This window comes from Polypterus senegalus, chromosome 1, assembly GCF_016835505.1.
Source record: "Polypterus senegalus isolate Bchr_013 chromosome 1, ASM1683550v1, whole genome shotgun sequence".
NCBI lineage: Eukaryota > Metazoa > Chordata > Cladistia > Polypteriformes > Polypteridae > Polypterus > Polypterus senegalus.
In genome coordinates this window covers 145,308,821-145,331,516 of record NC_053154.1, presented here as the reverse complement: position 1 = coordinate 145,331,516, position 22,696 = coordinate 145,308,821, and the positions used below count along the sequence as shown (strand labels likewise).

The following is a 22,696-nucleotide window of genomic DNA, read 5'->3' as shown; positions in this document are numbered from 1 at the left end:
ACTGGTTCCTGCCTCATACCGAATGCTCCTGGGATAGGTTTGAACTTCATCTGGCTTTGAACTGTAAAAAGAAAGCTCAAATGAATGGATGGTTACATAGGAGCTGTACCTTTTTCCAGTATGTTATCAGTGATGTCAAACATTAAAGTAAAATAAAAAACAAAATGAGCAGGAATAATGTGGAGATGCTGCTCACAACTGAAAAGGGCTTACTAAATTGTGTTAATTATTTTAAACCGTTGTGGACTACATTAGTAAAAAAAAACAAAAAAAAAAAACAACTTTCTGGAATATCCCCTTGTTACTTTCCTCTCAACAAGTCTCAGGAAGGGCAAACAGAATCTGCTGCTGTCGCTCTGTAGAATTAACAGTGGATTCTACTGAGTTTTGGCTATACAATAAAAACAGAGAGACATTAATAAAAAAAAATAGTGTATATACCAACAATGTAAAGAGTGCTATTAGAAACATAAAATAAATGAAATACAGAATACAATGAGAAGTGTTCATAACAGTATAATTTAGCTCCAGCTGACTAAGTCCTTTAATGTGATTGGAAATTGAGGCTGAATAACACAATACAACATTTTAATGAGTAACAAAAAATTCAGTGCAGTCAGAAATACATCAGCTCATATTACCACATCATGAACAGCAGCAGATGCAAAAATTGCAAATATTTTCTATACTGTAATTTTTTTTGTATAGTTTATTCAAGTTCACTGCATTTTATTGACTTTAGTCACTTTGTTTTGAAGTTTTTGAAGGAACAAAATACAGAAATATACCATATTTGCTACTAAAAACCACTTGTAAATGACTTTATGAATATTTACATCAAAACATGCAAAACATAAAAGTAAATGTAATATAATAAAGTCTTAATAAATAAAAATAAATGCTTTCTTGTTGTTTTGATCCCAAAAGTTAACTTTGTAGAGCCAACCTCAGTGAGTGATCCATGTGCAGAAACTAAAATATCTGGTAGATACCGGTATTTACACTTTAAACAAAACAAAAAAAGCCTTTTAAGCTAATCTGGTACCAGTGCTTGTATTCCATGAAACAACTACTAGCGCCTGAACCATATCCAGCTGTTGATCAGCCAGAAAGCCACTGTGATTGAATACATGATCATTTCTCTTTTGGTACGTTCTTTGTTCTCCTCTTCTAGATGCTGCAAACGACGATTCAGTTTAATAATCTGTGAACAAATAAATAAATAAATAAAAAATAAATCTTAATAGCTTCATACAAAAAAGTTTGACATCGATCCTATGGTATATCAAGAGTTCAGTTAAAATATTTCAAACTGTTCAAGCAGCATGCCTTCATGAAATCGTGAAAAAAAAATGATAAGCTACCTGTCTCCGCAAAGAAGTAGCGTCCACCACTGTCAAGTCATCTGGAGTTCCTTCCAGTGTAGTATCACAAGCAGACAGATTATACCTGCACAAGCATATGGTTCTTAATGTTTTAACACATTTGGAAGAGAATAGATATGGACTTCTATTAAAAACATTATGCAATTGTTAAAATATATATTGCCATATAATAGAGTAAGAAATTCAGTAGCTTCCAATAAATATTAATACAGGCAGGAATTTTCTAATCCATCATATGTATGATGTGTATTTACTTCATAATATTTCTACAGTAAAGCACAAAAATTGTTTAGAACAAAAGCATATGCAATTGTTTTTAACAGAAACCATTTTTTAAAAACTTTTGTATACAACAGGCATCACTGTTGTTTCCTTATAACATCTTTTCCAAGAATATTCCATTTAGCCCATTATAGATAGTTTGTTATTCACTTAATGCTTCTAAAAATAATGTTAGAATTTGAAGGACATCAATTCCATGACTTGGCAATTTAATCATATCACTTGTACTTCAGCTTGCGTCCTCATTTTGTGGTGCTTGTGTGAATTTCAATGGTTATATACCTGGCAACTCTAAACTGGCCTAGTGTTGAGTGAGGGTTGATGCTCACTGATTCAGTATTGTCACATGTACAGAAGTGCACATAAACATCCTTATCCTTGCCTTATGTGTGTTCATCACTCCCTTCACAGCAAATTGCTTCCTTTTGACTGTCATGACATATAGAAAATATCCTCTCAAAACGTGACTAATTCTGCTCAACAAACCTGTAACCACAATTTTATGTTTAATGGTCTAAAGTTTAAAATTGTGTGGCTTGGATTTTGGAAAATAATATAAGGATAGCACCATGGAGCAGTAGTTACTGCTGTTGTCTCACAGATCCAGTGTCATGCATTCAAATCTCATGTCCAGTCATTGTCTGTATGGAGTCTAATCATTAGATACACAGGTTATTCACTAGGGTCTCCAGAATTTCCTCCACATCCCAATAACTTGTGTGCAAGATTAGTTGCTAGGAAAGAGGCAAGCACCTGAATGAGTCCTGTGATGGACTGGTGTACCATCTAGGGTAGGCTCCTAGCTTAAGCTTAATGCACCATTAGGTGGATTAATTAGGTTTGAGAATGTTAAGTTTGTTATTATAAAAGGCACTATATACAATAAAGTTGGCTGATTTGACCTTATACTGTAACTGGTAGGTTTGCAATTATGCTTCACACTTAGTTTATTTCTGTAACTTCATATTCCAAAATATAGTCATAAAATGTCTGAAAACCTGAAATAAGATTTAGATCCAGCTTGAAGTGTATTACATATTGTATAGTTTTGTTCATATCATTTGCAGGTGGTCCACAGAACAACTTACAAATGGTTAACATAGAACATTTTACAAAGAGGCTGAATCTGAAAGATCATGCCTCCTTCCTTTAACACCTAATAATGAATAAAACAATAAGCAATGCCAGCTCAGACAGACATTATACACCAGAAAAATCTAACTCTTTTATATAAATAATATAAACTGTAAACACAGAAGCAGTTCCAATGATGTAAATAGCTGTCCATCTCTACACCCATAAACAAACTGGGCAAAAGGATGCGCCATCTTTCATTTAATGAAAGATTAAGAGTAAAATGATGCATTTCAATTATAACTGAATAAGGTTTAATATTATTCATTCCTCCACTGTTTTTAGTATAATAAAAAAATGTGAAACAGAAATCCCATTTTGAGTTAGGGAATGCCAGTTACCTGGAGCTGTGCGCAAGATTAGAGGAAGTGGCAGAAGTTGAACCCCCACGCAAGATTGGTCTAAGAAAGAATACATGAGAAACAGGAGGACAGGAATGCAGAAAAACAAGAAACAGAAAAGCAACACCATCATAATAAAATCACAGACACAAGAAAGATGGGCGATTCAAAGAAATCATATTGCACATGCAATATAACAATAAACACGATGGCACAAAGTAATGCAAAACACACAATACCTGAACGGACACACGAATCAAGATGCACACATGGCACTTGTACACTACTTTTTTTTTTTTTATACAAAGTGTTAAGGGGTATTAAAAAAAAAAAGTACTGATTCAAAGAATATAATTTAGTTCCACTGAATTAAATATACTACTTATAATATGCAAAATGTATTGCCCAAACAGAAAAATAACTAAAAGTTTTCCTATTTTGTATGTAAACATTCTGACATTATTTAGGAGCTGAAAATGTAATTACGTTTGGCCATGGCTTTACTTAACCTAGTAGTTTAAATTCTTAGATATAAAAAGGATTTTTTACTTTGGTGAAAGCAGACAAGTTCAGTAATATTTCTAATTAATTCAAATTAGTCAAATAATCATTTCTTAGAAAAAAACAAAAGACTAGCTGGATTTTAATAAACTGAAACAGTGAGGAACAACTTCTGGCATCACAAGTCTGTAGTTACCCTGGCTTTAGTCTAAACCAAGGAATTAATGACAAACACTTTCCACCCCCTACTAAACAAACACACTTAATCTTTTCTGTTTATATATTTTTAAATTAGGACTTTTTAATATTTTGAAATTTATAATTTGTAAATGTGCATTGGATTTAGTTAAAACTTCAGGTATCTCAACATGTTCAAAGTAAACTAAAAGGTAAAAGCTTAATGGATTGGAATGAAAAAGTAACATATTAAATAATCCATTGACAATACAGCCCAGAGTGCTGTAGTCACCATAAACAACAGCCTGTGGCTCCATTCCATAAGAAATCAAAATGTACTCCGTGTCATTTTAATTTGTCCAGAAATTAGCAAAGAGAGATGGGCTGACAATAGGTTCTTATATTTAGGTCAGAGACAGGTTTCTTTCTGCATTGTTTTCTGGCTCGGTTAATCATGATTCACCGTTTTGTTTTGCTTTGTGCATATTCACTTGACAGGATCAATTATCTAGGACATTCTTACCGTACAAAATTACTCAGTTTAAATAAAAATAAGTTACACAAAGCCACTGAATGGTAATAACATATTTCTGGAAAGTGTTGGCACATCTACTAAGGAGTTTAGGAAAAAACAGTAAACATTAAAGTCAATAGACACAGAGTCCATTTCTATTTCAAATATAATGCCACAACAGATAAATCTGCTACTTGTTTGGCACCTTTTGTACCTTCACTACTTACAGTCACACTAATGCAGAATGTGTTTAATTGCTTAAAATTAGTCATAATTATAAATTAACTTAAGACTACTTTTAAAATGAGTTTACTGCCACTACTGTGCATTCAAATAATTTAATTAGCCAATTACTTTATGGAAAATAATAGTGAAAATGACTTATAAATGAATACAGGCGGTGCTTCCTTGCCAACACTGTGGAATTCATAAATATACTGAATCATGTAACACACTTTGCAAAAATAAATGATATCAGAGGTACTTGATTTTAAGCATGCTTTAATGTGCTAAGCAGCCAACACCAAGCAAACACCACCCTCGGTTGAAATGACACAACACTACAAACAGCTAAGAGCCAGTCACCTTCTGTGATTTTCATCCAAAACATCCATGACCTGCTGGTAAGCCCTACGGGTGGTAGACTGGATTAGAGACAAAACGCCACGAGCTGTGTAAAGGTTTCGCCCATCTTCCGGTGAAGAAAGAGGAGGACAGACACGAGGCTGAGTTGAGGGTGATGGTGTTGCACTGTTCCAAGTAAACACCCAACCGAGAGGAAAAAACATGCGAGTCAGAGCAAGTCAAGACAACTTTGGATTTACAAACAGGAAAACACTTGAACACTAAACAAAAAAAACTAAAGAAGGCCTGTTATATAACAATAATTAAGTCATTCTTGTGAATCAATTAACTTACATTTACTTTTATATTTTAAAGAAAGTATTTTTGTTACCTTTTTACTATTATTCTATTTTGCTGTTATTATGGAATACCAGTTACTGCTGTTTATTGCTATTTTAAAAAAGCAAACTAAAAATACAATACAGATTGAGCCAGAAACCATTTTATAAGTAGGATTATGCCAGTCCTTATAGTAGAATATAGTTAATTAAATATTTTAAGTATGCACCACTATGCTCAGTTTTTTTATTAACCCATCTCAAATGCTTCCCTGTGTACCACTCATAGAAACAGTCCAGTACAACTAATACGGTAGCACAAAATGCACAATACTTGCAACTGAAAAATTCTGGACTCTTTTCTTCTTCAACCATCATTACTTGGTTTAAAGTTAATGTCAAGCTCAAAAACATTTGGCACTGTTCTTGTTGTTTTACTACCTTTATTTATCATAATCCACAATTTCAACTTGCACAATTTAAAGTAACTTTAGTTTAAAAACACTTTTTTTGGTTACCAGACTAAAGAGGCACATGTAGTGTCTTTGATATTTTGACAGTTTGGTAAAGATAAAAAATGAAAAAATTGATAGATGAATTTCTCGCTTTGTTACCTTATATACACAGGCTTGAACATTCCTGCATAAGTTTGTAACCACATTTTGTACAGTGCATCCGGAAAGTATTCACAGCGCATCACTTTTTCCACATTTTGTTATGTTACAGCCTTATTCTAAAATGGATTAAATTCCTTTTTTTTCCTCAGAATTCTACACACAACCCCCCATTAATGACAACGTGAAAAAAGTTTACTTGAGGTTTTTGCAAATTTATTAAAAATAAAAAAATTGAGAAAGCACATGCACATAAGTATTCACAGCTTTTGCCATGAAGCTCAAAATTAAGCTGAGGTGTATACTGTTTCCCCTGATCTTCCTTGAGATGTTTCTGCAGCTTAATTGGAGTCCACCTGTGGTAGATTCAGTTGATTGGACATGATTTGGAAAGGCACACACCTGTCTATATAAGGTCCCACTGTTGACAGTTCATGTCAGAGCACAAACCAAGCATGAAGTCAAAGGAATTGTCTGTAGACCTCCGAGACAGGATTGTCTCGAGGCACAAATCTGGGGAAGGTTACAGAAAAATTTCTGCTGCTCTGAAGGTCCCAATGAGCACAGTCACCTCCATCATCCGTAAGTGGAAGAAGTTCGAAACCACCAGGACTCTTCCTAGAGCTGGCCGGCCATCTAAACTGAGCGATTGGGGGAGAAGGGCCTTAGTCAGGGAGGTGACCAAGAACCCGACGGTCACTCTGTCAGAGCTCCAGAGGTCCTCTGTGGAGAGAGGAGAACCTTCCAGAAGGACAGCCATCTCTGCAGCAATCCACCACTCAGGCCTGTATGGTAGAGTGGCCAGACGGAAGCCCCTCCTTAGTAAAAGGCACATGGCAGCCCGCCTGGAGTTTGCCAAAAGGCACCTGAAGGACTCTCAGACCATGAGAAACAAAATTCTTTGGTCTGATGAGACAAAGATTGAACTCTTTGATGTGAATGCCAGGCATCATGTTTGGAGGAAACCAGGCACCGCTCATCACCAGGCCAATACCATTCCTACAGTGAAGCATGGTGGTGGCAGCATCATGCTGTGGGGATGTTTTTCAGCGGCAGGAACTGGGAGACTAGTCAGGATAAAGTAAAAGATGACTGTAGCAATGTACAGAGACATCCTGGATGAAAATCTGCTCCAGAGCGCTCTTGACCTCAGACTAATGCGTCAGTTCATCTTTCAGCAGGACAACGACTCTAAGCACACATTCAAGATATCAAAGGAGTGGCTTCAGGACAACTCTGTGAATGTCCTTGAGTGGCCCAGCCAGAGCCCAGACTTGAATCTGATTGAACATCTCTGGAGAGATCTTAAAATGGCTGTGCACCGATGCTTCCCATCCAACCTGATGGAGCTTGAGAGGTGCTGCAAAGAGGAATGGGCGAAACTGGCCAAGGATAGGTGTGCCAAGCTTGTGGCATCATATTCAAAAAGACTTGAGGCTGTAATTGTTACCAAAGGTGCATCAACAAAGTATTGAGCAAAGGCTGTGAATACTTATGTACATGTGATTTCTTAGTTTTTTTTATTTTTAATAAATTTGCAAAAACCTCAAGTAAACTTTTTTCACGTTCTCATTATGGGGTGTTGTATGTAGAATTCTGAGGAAAAAAATGAATTTAATCCATTTTGGAATAAGGCTGTAACATAACAAAATGTGGAAAAAGTGATGCGCTGTGAATACTTTCCGGACGCACTGTATGTAAGTGGGAACTTCCAATGAAAATGTGCATTAATGGGAATATTGGTAAAAATGCTTTATTTATTATTTTACAGAAAAATGTTTCAGACTTTTTAATGAAATGGCAATGAAGCAATATTACTGTACTTTAAATCACAAAAAAAACCAACAAATAATTTAAACTAAAATTAACCATTGGTATGTAAAGTATGATGACCTTATTCTTAAACATTCTCCAGTTTTTCACTGGACTGAGTACGTCATAAAGCTGGAAAAGACATAATGATGGCTCAGAAAACCACCATTAACTAACACTTGATCCCTCAGCAGAGATGTGCTGTCTTTACAAAGGGCTTGCTAACAGTGTTCTCCCATCAGGTATACTCTTTAAGACACCAAGGCTAGGTAGGACATGTATGAAGGATGCTAGGAATTACAAGCAATGTTTTTTACTGCTCAGCTAAACAGCCAGCTGGTGTTCAAGGTATTTATCTATGACTGTGCTTATCGAGAGCCTGTCAGTTACATTCAATAAAAGTACAAAACGACTGAAAATGGTATCAGGGTCTGTAGCATCTAGTGCTATTCCTCTTGGTTAGTGACAGATACTATGCATTCACTTGGATCAAAACTAGTTTTTATCATTCATAAGTAGAAAAACAGAAGTGACTAGATGAAAAACTAAAATTCAGCTAAAAAGAACATGGGGGGAGGGGTTGGATTTGTTCACATGTGCAAAACCTCCATGACCAAGAAAAAAATGTATAGATATTCATTTTAGAATGTGAACATAAACAGCACTTACATACACTGCATTAAAAAATGTCCCATAATATCTGACAATCTATTAGACAAACATGGATTATTTACAATTGAAACATTTAAGCCTACTAGTTCATTAATCACAATATCTATTTAGTTGTATCTTTTTTTGTCTATCTAGTTTTATCATAACAGTGTAATAGTAAGGTTAATGGCCACTGTGGATGCCACTATCTGTATGAGGTTTGTACCTTATTCTTAAGTCAAACATTTCTTGCTCTGAATTAACCTGGCTTGTCAGATCCTTTTCAAATTTGGGGGTGGGGGAACTGATTTTATATGTATTTAACTGGTAAGCCAATAGTTAATAAAGGCACATTTGGCTGAAATTATACTGCAAGTCTCTTAGGATAAGTCTCCCTGCTGTGCATACGAGGGCACTTGCAGTTTTTACTTCTTTCCAAAACTGCTTTCTTTTAGTTAAGTTTCATTCAATTTGAGAAAGTGCAAGTGTAAAATCCTAACATGTTCTTAATTAAAATGAAGTGTGAGCTTTGATTTAGCCACTCCAAAACGCTTGATGTTTTGTTTTAAGCCATTATTTTGTGATTTCTACTGTATGTTTTTTTTGCATTATTCTACTGGAAAATTAGTCTTCTCCCAATTACCAAATATTTTGAATCACTTTTAAGGTTTTACTTCAGGACTTCTCTGTTCTTTGCTGAATCCACATTGTCTAATTATTTAATAAGTCCTAACAGAGAAAAGCACTTAGCACAACATAGTTTTGAGAATGATGCCACTGTTGTATGTGTTCCAAACATATGTAACAGTAAAACCAAAAAAATAGGTTTTGGTTTCATAAGACTAAATGTAATAATATAAAGCAAAATTTTAAAATCTAAATCTGTACAACTTTTACATTGGCAGCACTGGCTGCTACATCAATATGCAACAAACAAAAATTTGTTCTTATGGGATTCATTTAAGTATCGTTATATTTTGCCCTTTGAGAGTGTTACACAACTAATGTAATATAACTGGAAAACTTGCATTAATCATATATTAATATGATGTGTTGGTAAAAAAAAAAACCCAAATAAATGTAAGAGCTGAGTTTTCAGTGGAAATCCTCTTTTTATTAGGATGGGTTTAAAGAATAAACACTTTAGGTACAAGTGGAAGAAATTAGGTTTCTCTGCAGGTAATTATGGCTTACTTCCTATGATTAATTGATGAGACTGGTACTCTAAAAGGACAGGGGGATACAGGCACAGTTGCTTTGTGCCAAGAGGAGACAGTGGAAGTGGTTTGGAGGAGGTGTACCTAGTAAAGCCCACCAGGAGAGGAGCCAGGTATCCAAGAGGCATAGCTCTATATTTCACACATCCAGTAGTCATTGTCCAGGACAAGTTCTAAACTGTTTCTAATGAAATAGAAATGTAGCCCTTCCTCCTCTGTATATTGACACTAGTGCACCTTAGGAATGATCAAATACCTGACACACGTTTTAACTATCAGCCATTTTCCTTTTAATCGTTTAAACTGCCAAGATTCCACATCACTGTATTTTTTTTATGTTTTTAGCTACCCTTTTCATTTTTCACTGCTTTGGCACATCTTTGCCAAATGCAAATGGTGGTGTTTTTAAGATTTTTTCATTTATGGCATACTGTAATCAACTGTTTCTCTTATTATTCCCATCATAAACTTCTAATACACAAACACAGATTTCTGTAAGCCATACTGTACTTTATACATAAACTATAAAGGGATGACAATTATCATGAAAGGTGCTATCTAGAACAAGACTGGTCATTCAGAATACTGTAGAGATAGGTTATATAGCATACTTAGCTACAGAGCACTACAACTGGCAATGATCTTTTTAAAAAAGCAGGTACTATCAGACATCACATGCACACCAAACAAAACCAGACTCACCGTTTCCATGCCTGTGACTGAAATTAAATCACCAAATAAAGACAAAGGAAAGCAGAAAGAGAACATAAGTTGATTAATGAATCTTTAAAGAAAAATGGTAAATATGTCATTTACTCACGCAGAGTCATTTTTGACCAGCTGACCATTTTGACGGACAGCATTTTCACTCATGGAGCGTTCCCTCCGCAGCCGACCCAGAGGTCGAGCCTAAGAAACACAGAGTATGTGAATGAGACATATAGTTATATCCAACATAACTGCCAAATGTTCTTTTTAACTGGTCACACAAAGTAGAAATGTACAACCCTTATTAAAAAGCAAAGAAAGTTAATTACATTCCACACCAAGAGCAATAAAAAAACAAGGTAGCAAGAAGACCTACAGAAAAATGAAATAAGCATTAGAAGATCATGCATATTACATGAAACTCTTCTGAACAGACACACTCATAAATACATATGGACAGTGTAAAAAACTAGTTAAGCAGAATTTGGGTGAAGATATTCCCAGTATCAATTATACTATAATAAATGAATATGTTTTTTTATGAAACACATTGCATATAGTTTGATCATAACATTTTTCATGGATGCCAGTTATAGATCAAAACATTTTAATATAACACTAGCTTGTGTGTTAAAAGTTAACTTGCCTAATGAAACAACAGATCAATAATTATTAACGTGTAATTATCCAAATTTTATTAAAGCCAGTTTTGCTAAGCAAAATCTGTTTTGAAAGTAAATAATTTATTGAATGTTAGGAAAACAGCAATACAATGAATATAATTATGATTGAGAATTGTGTAATAAGTAACATTTGATGAAATCTCCAAACTAATGACTCCAAGAACCAGGTACGTTATACCCTTATTGTAACACTCACAAATTACTCATATTTATCTTTTTTCCTTTTGTTTGTATTAAAAGTATTTTAACCCAATTAAGACAGCTTTGTAACTACTGTACAGTGCATCCGGAAAGTATTCACAGCGTATCACTTTTTCCACATTTTGTTATGTTACAGCTTTATTCCAAAATGGATTAAATTAATTTTTTTCCTCAGAATTCTACACACAACACCCCATAATGACAACGTGAAAAAAGTTACTTGAGGCTTTTGCAAATTTATTAAAAATAAAAAAACTGAGAAATCAAATGTACATAAGTACTGCATTCACAGCCTTTGCTGAATACTTTGTCGATGCACCTTTGGCAGCAATTGCAGCCTCAAGTCTTTTTGAATATGATGCCACAAACTTGGCACACCTATCCTTGGCCAGTTTTAAGATCTCTCCAGAGATTTTCAATTGGATTTAAGTCTGGGCTCTGACTGGGCCACTCAAGGACATTCACAGAGTTGTCCTGAAGCCACTCCTTTGATATCCTGGCTGTGTGCTTAGGGTCGTTGTCCTGCTGAAAGATGAACTGTTGCTCCAGTCTGAGGTCAAGAGCGCTCTGGAGCAGGTTTTCATCCAGGATGTCTCTGTACATTGCTGCAGTCATCTTTCCCTTTATCCTGACTAGTCTCCTAGTTCCTGCCGCTGAAAAACATCCCCACAGCATGATGCTGCCACCACCATGCTTCACTGTAGGGATGGTATTGGCCTGGTGATGAGCGGTGCCTGGTTTCCTCCAAACGTGACGCCTGGCATTCACACCAAAGAGTTCAATCTTTGTCTCATCAGACCAAAGAATTTGGTTTCTCATGGTCTGAGAGTCCTTCAGGTGCCTTTTGGTAAACTCCAGGTGGCCTGCCATGTGCCTTTAACTAAGGAGTGGTTTCCGTCTGGCCACTCTACCATACAGGCCTGATTGGTGGATTGCTGCAGAGATGGTTGTGCTTCTGGAAGGTTCTCCTCTCTCCACAGAGGACCTCTAGAGCTCTGACAGAGTGACTGTCGGGTTCTTGGTCACCTCCCTGACTAAGGCCCTTCTCCCCCGATCGCTCAGTTTAGATGGCCGGCCAGCTCTAGGAAGTGTCCTGGTGGTTTCGAACTTCTTCCACTTACGGATGATGGAGGTGACTGTGCTCATTGGGACCTTCAAAGCAGCAGAAATTTTTCTGTAATCTTCCCCAGCTTTGTGTCTCGGAGGTCTACAGACAATTCCTTTGACTTCATGCTTGGTTTGTGCTCTGACATGAACTGTCAACTGTGGGACCTTATATAGACAGGTGTGTGCCTTTCCAAATCATGTCCAATCAACTGAATTTACCACAGGTGGACTCCAATTAAGCTGCAGAAACATCTCAAGGATGATCAGGGGAAACAGGATGCACCTGAGCTCAATTTTGAAATTCATGGCAAAGGCTGTGAATACTTATGTGCATGTGCTTTCTCAATTTTTTTATTTTTAATAAATTTGCAAAAACCTCAAGTAAACTTTTTTCACGTTGTCATTATGGGGTGTTGTGTGTAGAATTTTGAGGAAAAAATTAATTTAATCCATTTTGGAATAAGGCTGTAACATAACAAAATGTGGAAAAAGTGATGTGCTGTGAATACTTTCCAGATGCACTATATCTGTAAAGTGTGCAGTATATGACTGGCAAGGGTTAATTTATTTTGGTTAAATGTTTAAAAGATTTGCATTCTTACAATTCTTTGTGCACTGCTGTTTAAAGCTGCTTACTATGAAAGTATTAAACGGCCAATATATTATTTTCTTGATTATTTGAAATTTTGCCATATTGAAGAATATAAAATGCTTCATAAAATAATGTTTGACCATAATTATTAGTTTTGATTTTTTGTGCAGTAAAATAAAGGCAATAATACTTCTCTTGATTTTTTTAGTGGCTTTTGTTTAAGGCTTTCTGTGAAAATCTTCATTGTTTCTACTTTGCTTTTTATACATATCATAATGGCTGTTATCTAAAATTGCACAATTTACATCTTAAAATTCCACTATAAATTCCTAGTTAAGATATTATAATTTTGCCTTCTTTGTAAACTGCCTTGTAATGGTGCATTCTGTGATATGACCAATCTATGTGTTTACTAATTGCAAGAAGAATGTAAAATTAATATGGAGCAGAGCCTATCCAAGGAGTAGCAGGCAAAAAGTCAGCAATACTCTTGGTGGGATGTTAATACTGCCAAGATTATTTGGAAGTTAAAGTTGACAAATTCTTTCAGGTCAAATACTTAATGTGTTTTGTTTATTTTTTTCATCATTATTGTCATTATTAATGTATATTACCTTTTCTTTAACATACTAAGCAAATAGCGTGACAATTTTCATTTTAATGCTACAGGAATTTCTCAAAAAGCTGCATTTCTCATTTCATCTGCATACTTCAAAAAGAAGCATGAATACAGAATAACCTTATTATAGTCACCTCTTCATTTTGAGGATTTTGAGAAACAGTTCTCTCCAGGTCCATGAAATCTAGAGGTCTGTCAGTGAGGGTTAGAACACGGGGTGGTGTCTTCAGAGCTAAAGATTCTAACGGCGTTGATTGAATAAGATCGAGATCCCTAGGCCTGGAATATGTTGAATCCTCATGATCACCTATCAGAAAAAAGCAAAATACAAGAAACATTATATCCAAAAAACTATCTGCAAAAAGGTAAATATGATATAGGTATGAAAAGACTCAATAGGAATGCACCATATGATTCAGAAGAAAACAGACAGCAATAAAAAAAAAAAAAAGTTCTGAAGCTATGCTCTGAAAATGGAAATTTTTCCCCCCGTGTTTTATAATTATTTCTTATCCTTGAACTTAAATTGCACCTTAACTAAATCAAATAAAATGTGCATTAGGCTATCAACTGTGTGAGGGATTGTTTCATATTGAACATCCAGAGACTTTTAATAAAACACTTTGTCATTAGATGCATTACTGATAAGCAGTTACTGTATAAATATACTATTTTATTGCATACACACTTTACAAGTAATTCACGTTTCCTCATTGTAACACAGGCTCCTGGGTTAAGAAAGAAGGTTTTGGAAAATTTTGTTTAGAAAGTAGTATTGTCAAAAATAGATTTATAAATACATATGAAATTTTGAAATGGTACCAATACTAATTTTTTTTAGTATTAATTCAATCCACATCACATGCGCTTTGCTGGTCAGTGAGTTTAGGCTCATAGAGTACCATACTCTCTCTCTCACACACACACACACACACACACACACACACACACACAAATCTGCTATAGGGCTATAAGATTAGCCAAAAATTATGATTCACATATTCACAAAAAAATATAAGTGTATATTCAAATATATTTGAACATGGTGTAAATATTGTGTTATATCGGTTTATATATTTATACCATCCATTTTAATGATCAGGGTTACAAGGAAGCTATAGCCCGTCCCAGCAAGCACAGGGTGCTAGGTAGGAACAATCCCTGAACAGGATGCCAGTCCATCCCAGGGTGAAAACACAAACACACACATACATTACAGCCAATTTAGCACTGCCAATCCATCTAACCTGCATGTATTTGGACTGTTGGAGGAAAACAGAGCGGCCAAAAGAAACCCATGTGGGCACAATGTGAACTTGCAAACTCCACACATAAAGGACATGGGACACAGAACCTAAGCTCCTTGTTGCGAGGCAGCAGTATTACCATTGAGCCCGCCTGTTAATACCATAAAAAACTTTTTAATATGCCTCCTTATTTTTATTTTATGGTCCTGGTAAGTCTTCAAAGAATGAAGTGTTTATGAATTGTGGACAGCTGCTTAAAAGAAAAGATGAACTGCATCATTTAAATGAATGTGGCACTTGAAAACGGAGCCATTCTCAAAAAATGTGATTCTTATATTTGTGAATAAGCTAATATAAAAGCAAAGTGGAATAAAATATTATGAGGATACTGGTGTCCCGTGAAATTCAGTTAAATTCACTTAATTCAGGAAGTCACTTAAATTCAAGATGCATTAAAGCAGGATAGTTTAACATGTTGTTACAGACCCCTTCATGTTTATCGGTAAAATTCACTCAGTTGTTGCCACTTAAATTTTACTTGTGGAGTCTGCCTTTGGAGTTTATAGATGCATTATATGCTATTTTTATTTTAACGGTTGCTCTTTCTTTGAAATCTGACAGTAAATTTTGTTAAGAAGGTATCAAAAAAATTCACTTTTCAGGTGTTCAGTTTTATATTCAGCCAGTCTGGTACACACAATGTGTTCTATTGGCAATAACTTCAATTATCTAATGAGATCTTTTTAACGTAAAAATATATAAATATGACGAAAGCATAGCAAAATAGCACTAATAATAATAAAGAATAATAAATAAAAATAATAATACAGTATTGCAAAAACTTTTACTGTGCAGGGGAATAACATGGATGTCATGTGAGATACACTCGGGAAATGGTGATTTGTTTCACTAAAAAGTTAAGATTTCTACAACTTTCTGGTGAATATGGACCACAGTACGATAAAAAAAAACAAAAAAAAACACAACAAATAAAATACTGATTATTGGGAGGTGTTCCATTAATCACAAGTTAATGATTATACTACTGAATTTTTTGAAGCTTATAAACACAATTCATTTAGAAAAGCATGTTTTGATTAATAGAAAACACTGAACAACGAAGAAATTTTCATGAGTGGTGCACATATGAAATCAACCCAAACAGCTAATGGTTTTGCAAGTAATGTTCCAGGAATGTAATTTTATTAACCAGAGCAGGTTGTAGTCGAGCAAATGCCAGTTTATAACATGCTCTTCCTTCTAAAAGATGTTGTTTTTGTCTCAATCTTAATTTTACAAGCAGCTGTTCAGCTTCATTTTGATTGCTTCTCTGGGAAAAAGGGCTTGGTCCTGGCGTTTCAGCATTCTGAAATAGCTGCAGGAAAACCAAAAAATGTCAGCCCCTTGAAGTCAATTAGCTATGAAGTTTTAATTTTTATGGAAAGAATATCATTTGTGCACAGCTTTCCAAAAGAAACCAGTCAAACACATTAAAAAAACAAAAAATTCTGACATCACGAGCCCCCTGTGTACACTACAAACCTGTCCTGTCCCATATTTGGGGGAGTAAGTGGGTTGTCATAGATTGTTACAAGGAATGTACAAAACTTTGTTTTGCACCTAGGAATGGAGAACGTGCGTCTAGGGCAGTGATTGTGCAAACTTGACTTAAATGTGTCAAACTCTACATTCTACTTCATTGTGTTATTTACAGAATTGTGAACAAGAAAATACTGACTTAATCATTAATCACTATTTATTGTCCAGCCCTAATGATAATCGGATGTGAGAAAGTAGCCCTTCTTTACTCATCGGTACACTTATTGAAAAGTTACGAGTTATGTCAGGACAACCTGGTGGCTCAGAAAGTTATAACAATTTTATTGAGAACAGGCCATTGGGCCCAAGAAAACTCGCTAATCTTATTCTCTTAATTTTTTCCAAAATGACATTGATTTGAGAGTTGAAAATCTCTGTGGTTTTCACTACTGTATCAGTTTCTAATTTCTCATCCTTGTTTAAACCCTGGGTCAACACCTAACTGGCCCAGTACAGGTGTGTGACTGTGCTCTGATGAAATAGTGTTCCATCTACGATTAGTTTCCATCCTATGCCTAACGCAGCAAGGCAGGGGTACCAAATTTTGGAGACTTCGAAATAGATAACTGGACTTGGAAAAATGAATGAGTCATGTGAAGCCACCAAGTCGCCTGATCACCTGACTGCCCCCAGTATGTGCTAAAGGCAGTTCCAAAATTTGCTTTTCCTTTCCTGATACAGTATACAAGTCAAATTCCTTTACAACCAATATAATTACAACAAAGTATTTTTACGGTCCCAAAAGTTTCCCCTTAAGACAGAGTCTATAAAAATGTTGTTACTACAAAATATATTTAGCAAATACTTTCATTACAACAAAATGCCCAAAAGACCTTGAAATGTCTGACTGAATCAGCCATAGCAGCTCAGTTGTGCACAACGATCCCTAAACTGAAATACTGTAAATATTTCTTTCTTCGAACTTTCCTCATACTATTTTTTGATGTGTTTGTTTTCTGCGGTTTTCAGTGATACCTTCTGCTTATTGCTCGTCAACATCTGAAAAAGACATCCATTGTAATTGAACTAATTACCCTCCTATAGAAATGGCAGACACGAAAAAAAGACAATAGTTCACATTAGAAGAAAAAAAAAACTGAAATTTCTGTGGCTCTCGATTACGTCAGTGAATTCGGAATTTCGCCATCAACACTGTCAACTTCCTTGAAAGACCAAACACAAATAGAAGAAAAATCTAAGGTTGCAAACCTCGGGCCTCTGTGCAAACAAACGTCTGCAAACTGCTGCACTTGAAGACGTTAAAAAAGCAGTTTTATTTGGTTCAGTGATGCTCGTTCAAGAAACATTCCTATTAGTGGGCCACTCATTCAAGAAAAAGTCACTCGAAGCTTTTACTGCCAGCAGGGGTGTTCTAATTTGCTTTTGCGAACAGTTTAGAATTGCAGTCAAAGCAATATGTGGAGAAGAATCTGCAGTTCCAAATGAAAAAGCAAACGAATTACGTCCAGATGAAATCAGGAAAATCATTTCAGCTTATGAGCCTGAAGACATCTACAGTGCTAATGAGACTGAAAACTTCTACCAGCTGCTACCACATCGTACTTTAGCACTCAAAGGTAATCCATGCCAAGGAGGAAAAAAAATCTAAACAAAGGTTGACAGCTCTACTTTGCTGCAATTCATCTGGAAGCCTCAAAGTTATTCCTCTCACCATTGGCAAATCGACCAGTCCTCGGTATTTTAAATGTGTTACATTCCTTCCCTGCGAGTATAAAGTAAATCTGCGAGCTTGGATGACTCAAGACATTTTGAAAAACTGGATGTGACAACTTGACAAAGATATGAAGAAGAAGAAAAGAAAGATTCTGCTTGCGACTAATAACTGTGTTGCCCACGGCATGCTTCCACATTTAGATAACGTTTGTGTTGAATTCTTCTCACCCAATTGCACGGCAGTTCTTCAGCCATTGGATTTGGGCATCATTTGCACCCTGAAAGTGTATTATCGCAAAGAAATGCTTAGAAAAAATTCTCGTCAGCATAAACTTGTAGACAGGAGAATATGAAAATTAATGTGAAAGAAGCTACTGAAACGACTTCAAACATCTGGATGCAAGTTAAAGAAAGCACTATACTGACAAATACAGAATCTCTTTACTATGAAATTTTCATTACAACAAAACACTTTTAGAATTTCACCTGTATTATATATACAGCATATACCTAATATGCAGTCCATCTGGGAAGCGTACTGAGAAAGCAAACAGTGTGTATGTGCTCTTTCCCCAAAACCATTAGATTCACAACATTTCAAAAGCCGTATGTTTACTGGCTTTTAGATACACGGAAATAAGTAATAATTGTCATGTCATTTTCTAACCTGCTTAATACAGACCAGGGTCGAATATAGAGGTGGGGTGTATGGGGGGGAAGGAGGGCGGTGGCTTTGCCTAACACAGCTAAGAACAAACCTTGGCAGGAACAAACCCTGGACTGGGTGCCAGGCCATCCTTGGGCAAACAAACAGACACACACACCAAACAATCACTACAGCCAATTTACCTAACCTGCATGTCTTTGGACTGTGGGATGAAAACCTGGGTCTCCTTAGCGCGAGGCAGCAACGCTACCACTGCACCATGATGCTGCCCCTAAGTAACAATAATGAGACTCTTTATAGGCTTAAATGCTGAGCAGATCCTGCCAAGGGGAGGTCTAGTAGCAAAGTAGTTGAACAATATAAAAACTTTATGTAACACCTTCAACCTCTGTTCTACACTTATCTTATGAACCTGCTTGTAAACTGTACTACATATAAGTAATTAAGTATCTATAACACAGTTTTCCACTGTTGCTATATGAAAATTTCTTGCATGGGCTACAGTTATTTCATTCAGTTCCTACTACTGCGTGTTGTGATAACCAGAACTGTAAATATGCCTGAAAGAAACATGTAATAGTGAATGCAGATTTTCCCCTTTACAGGGTGGTTAAAAAAAAAACATACAAAAGACAAAAGGAAGAGGATCTCCCTTCAAACGAAGGCCTACCTGCAATTACAATCCTCTCAGGAACATGCATCATAACTTTAGCTGCAAATATATCATGTTATGAAAATGAAACTCACACAAAAAAACTAGGAATGCCTAAAATGTGATCAGTTTGAAAATAGATTTAATGACTGTCAAACAGGGTCAGCAACATACTCCATTTTTGAATATATAATCTGATAGTACTGTAATATAATAACCTGACACCCAAAAATAACAAAAAAAAATCTGTTATGTACATTGTTATGCAGTACTCTCACTTAAGGTTAGAAGTCAGATTACAATTCATCCAGTTTTCAGGCTCTATGCCTGGTTTCAAATATTATGTGTCCATTTTGTAAACACTTTCTTGAAATATGGTGAAAGCAGATATTCCCCTTTACAGGGGGGTAAAAAAAACCAAAACATACAAAAGACATAAGGAAGAGGATCTCTTCCTACCTGCAATTACAATCCTCTCTGGAACATGCATCATAACACTTGAAGGATGATTCTCTTCCATGCCACTCTGGAGATCTTCGCTTCCTGTAGGTGCCACCTTCAATTTTTCTGGAATCCTCATACGCTGGCTAATACCTTCTGTATATTCAATCTCATACTGAATGCGGCTAATTTCTGCCATTTCTGCGGTAGGGGAAGGGAATGCTGCACCATTCATTGAGCTTCAAAGAAACAAACAAAGCAAAACAGCAGACAAAATTAACTCATCTGGATTATTTCAAGGTTTTGGCAAAAATTTCCACCATCCCTTTTCCAGTGTACAGCTCTGCTAAAAACTCTCAAACACTTGTTTACTTATGGCTTTCATTTATTTAACTTACAAAAACACTTTGTATGAAAAAATACCAGCAAAAACAACTGATGATCTTCCCACTTCTTTAGGCTTATTTGAAATGTAGATGTAGATTAGAACCAGTTGTTCCTGGCTACTTCCCTGAGCTAAATTCAAGGTGTCAAAGATCCCTGAGCCAAACCTTGGAAAGCGAGAACTGCTACCTTAGGACAGTTAATTGGTGAGTCAACTATCAAACACTGAAGAAAACATATTTTAGTACCCCTAATCATACTTTCAATTTGAAATCATGTAATTTTCTCAAGGGCAAAATAAGATATTAAACTGTCTCATGATAATAGATCAATAAACAATACACAAAATCCATTCAATTTTCTTTATTTCTAGATCAGACCTAACACTTCCTCTGTTCATATACAAAGACGTTATGTTCCATAATACAGTACTAGACTATTAAATGTATATTTTTTCTTTTGCTTAATAAAAGGGAATAACCTGCAATAAAGCATAAACTAATTGGGCAACTGTTTTTATTTGCTAAAGTTAGAGATTAATTCCAATTTACTTTTTAGCGATCGAACATTTTATTGGAGTTCAATAACAAAAAACAACGATCATCAAAAGGATCCTAATCAAGTATCACCACGAAAAATTTCACTTTTACTTTTGAAATAAGTACGCACGCTGTTGGGAGTGGAAAGAAGATTTAGATAAGTGCATGCACATGATTAGTTATTTATGATCTTCTGTCCGCAATATAATTATTTGACGATGGGGAGCCTGCATGAGGCGAATGCCTTCTCTCACTTTAATTCAGTATGTTCTAAGCCAATGTTCGTCTATATCCCCAATGTCAAATGTGAGATTTTTTTACGGCAATTTATTTCAAACAATTTCACAAAAAAGCATCGGTGATATATCACAACCTAAATTCCTTTTCACATTGAAAACTAGAGAGCATTGACAGTTCAGCTCTTGTTCGCTTGAAGTCTGAACAACTGTCGTTTTAATGTGATTACCAGCGCAAATCTGCAATAGAAATATCCAAGATAACCGTATTACGAGGCCCAAAGCCAGACGAGAATACGCCGCCACTCACCTTGTCGCTTTGTAGTGCGCCTCCGTTGTTTGGATAGCTCGCTTTTCTAAGGTGCTTAGTGCACAGACTCTGGCATGTCTATCACCATTCGTTAAGAAAATCGAAATGGCACCAAAAACAATTCTTCACTATCGGTTTGACAGGATAATACCGAAAAACGAATGGAAAATACCCGTGAGCATATACCGTACTAAAGGTAGTTTGAGCTTCCGCAGCCGCCGTCCAGATTTCAAAACCGGAAGTGCATATAACCGCGCCTCCCGCCGTCACGTCAAGTCTAGCGGGTCGTGTGATAAGGATGAGTAGATGTTTAGTTTTAACGTTTCATTCTGAATTGTCACCTTTCTCCGTTTTGTTTGGCAATATTAATATGAATGTGCTCACGATATTTATGATACGTATGTTTCATAACTTTAAATACAATTTTTGTACTACCAAAATGTGTCAAACGATTACATTATTGGGTACAATGGCCGACGTTGTATTCATTGTTTTGTTGGTATTGTGCTCATGTCACTAGTCTTTGGGAGACATGCAGATACGAACTGCGATATATTATGTACACATAGCAATAAACTTGAAACATGTCCATTCTACTCCGTTCAAAAACTCTAAACGATACGCATTTAGGGGATCCCCAATATGTCACTTCTGCAGCTCGTTGGGAATCAATTTTTCCACCTTCTTTCTCCTTCTTTGTTGGGTTTGTGTCATTTATCGTGCTTCAGATTTTTACCCAGGGTCCAAATCAGCACATAATGAAAGTCAATCTAATCTAATTCTTTCAATTACACCTTTTATTGGATTTTGCTAATATCAGCAGCGATCTGTTCTTTGGCAATATATGCTGTGACAGAGTAGCTAAGCTATGTGAGTTCTCTATAGTCCCTAAAATTATGAGGTTTAAAAGACAGATAGAACTTTTATATATCCCAAGGGGTGAAATTGAGATTTTTACAGGCGTTCTATAATTAAATAATCACATAAGAAATTTGACAGGGGACAGGAGACCATTCAGTCCATCAGGCTTATTTGTTTAGTCAGTAGTAAGATGTCCCAATATCTCATCCAGATGCTTCTTAAAGGTCTTCAAAATTTCTGCATCGCGTACATGGCTCAGTAGTTTGTTTCAGGTTCCCACAACTCTTTGTGTAAAGAAGTGCTTTCTGGGTTGAGTCCTAAATGCACTTCCCCTTAGCTTCCACTGATGTTCTCGAGTATGTGATTCACCCTTACGTTGACAGAATTCTGTTCCATCCACTTTAGAAATGTGTTTGAGGATTTTGAAGACCTGGCTTAGATCCCCATGCAGTCTCCTCAGCTCGAGACTAAACAGGTTTAATTCTCTGGTTCTGTCAGTCCATAGGTACTAGGATGCACTTCTTTGCACAGCTGTAGTGCTGCTTCTTGTAGGAAGACGACCAGAACTGCACACAATACTCCAAATTCTGTCTCACTAGTGAATAATATAGTCTAAGCATAACGCACTTCAACTTACATTTAGCAG

The 22,696-nt window shown here is 35.9% G+C and overlaps 1 protein-coding gene across 6 annotated transcripts; it reads right to left on the bottom strand.

The window, feature by feature from the left end:
• Nucleotides 1–419: 419 nt before the first annotated feature.
• Nucleotides 420–21,414, bottom strand: mffa (mitochondrial fission factor a). 6 transcript variants are annotated; one of them, XM_039759792.1, is made up of 8 exons: nucleotides 21,190–21,414; nucleotides 19,739–19,959; nucleotides 13,575–13,747; nucleotides 10,351–10,439; nucleotides 4,920–5,084; nucleotides 3,143–3,202; nucleotides 1,365–1,467; nucleotides 420–1,204 (listed from the first exon to the last, which is right to left on the bottom strand). In XM_039759792.1, the coding sequence occupies exons 2-8, from the start codon at nucleotides 19,953–19,955 to the stop codon at nucleotides 1,073–1,075; spliced, it is 939 nt and encodes a 312-aa protein (XP_039615726.1). In that variant the 5' UTR covers nucleotides 19,956–19,959; nucleotides 21,190–21,414; the 3' UTR covers nucleotides 420–1,072. The 6 variants fall into 6 exon arrangements, with proteins under 6 accessions (XP_039615726.1, XP_039615735.1, XP_039615743.1 ...); XM_039759801.1 differs by having other exon boundaries at nucleotides 1,365–1,449; XM_039759809.1 differs by lacking the exon at nucleotides 3,143–3,202 and having other exon boundaries at nucleotides 1,365–1,449.
• Between the last annotated feature and the right edge of the window lie 1,282 nt (nucleotides 21,415–22,696).

What these genes read in the sequence shown, in the direction of transcription:
- mffa (XM_039759792.1), bottom strand. Translation starts at nt 19,955, where the DNA reads ATGAATGGTGCAGCATTCCCTTCCCCTACCGCAGAAATGGCAGAAATT. An exon ending in AGAGAGGATTGTAATTGCAG is followed by an intron (nt 13,748 to 19,738) that starts GTAGGAAGAGAT and finishes TTTTTCTGATAG; the next exon opens with GTGATCATGAGGATTCAACA. An exon ending in CTACTTCTTTGCGGAGACAG is followed by an intron (nt 1,205 to 1,364) that starts GTAGCTTATCAT and finishes ATTTGTTCACAG; the next exon opens with ATTATTAAACTGAATCGTCG.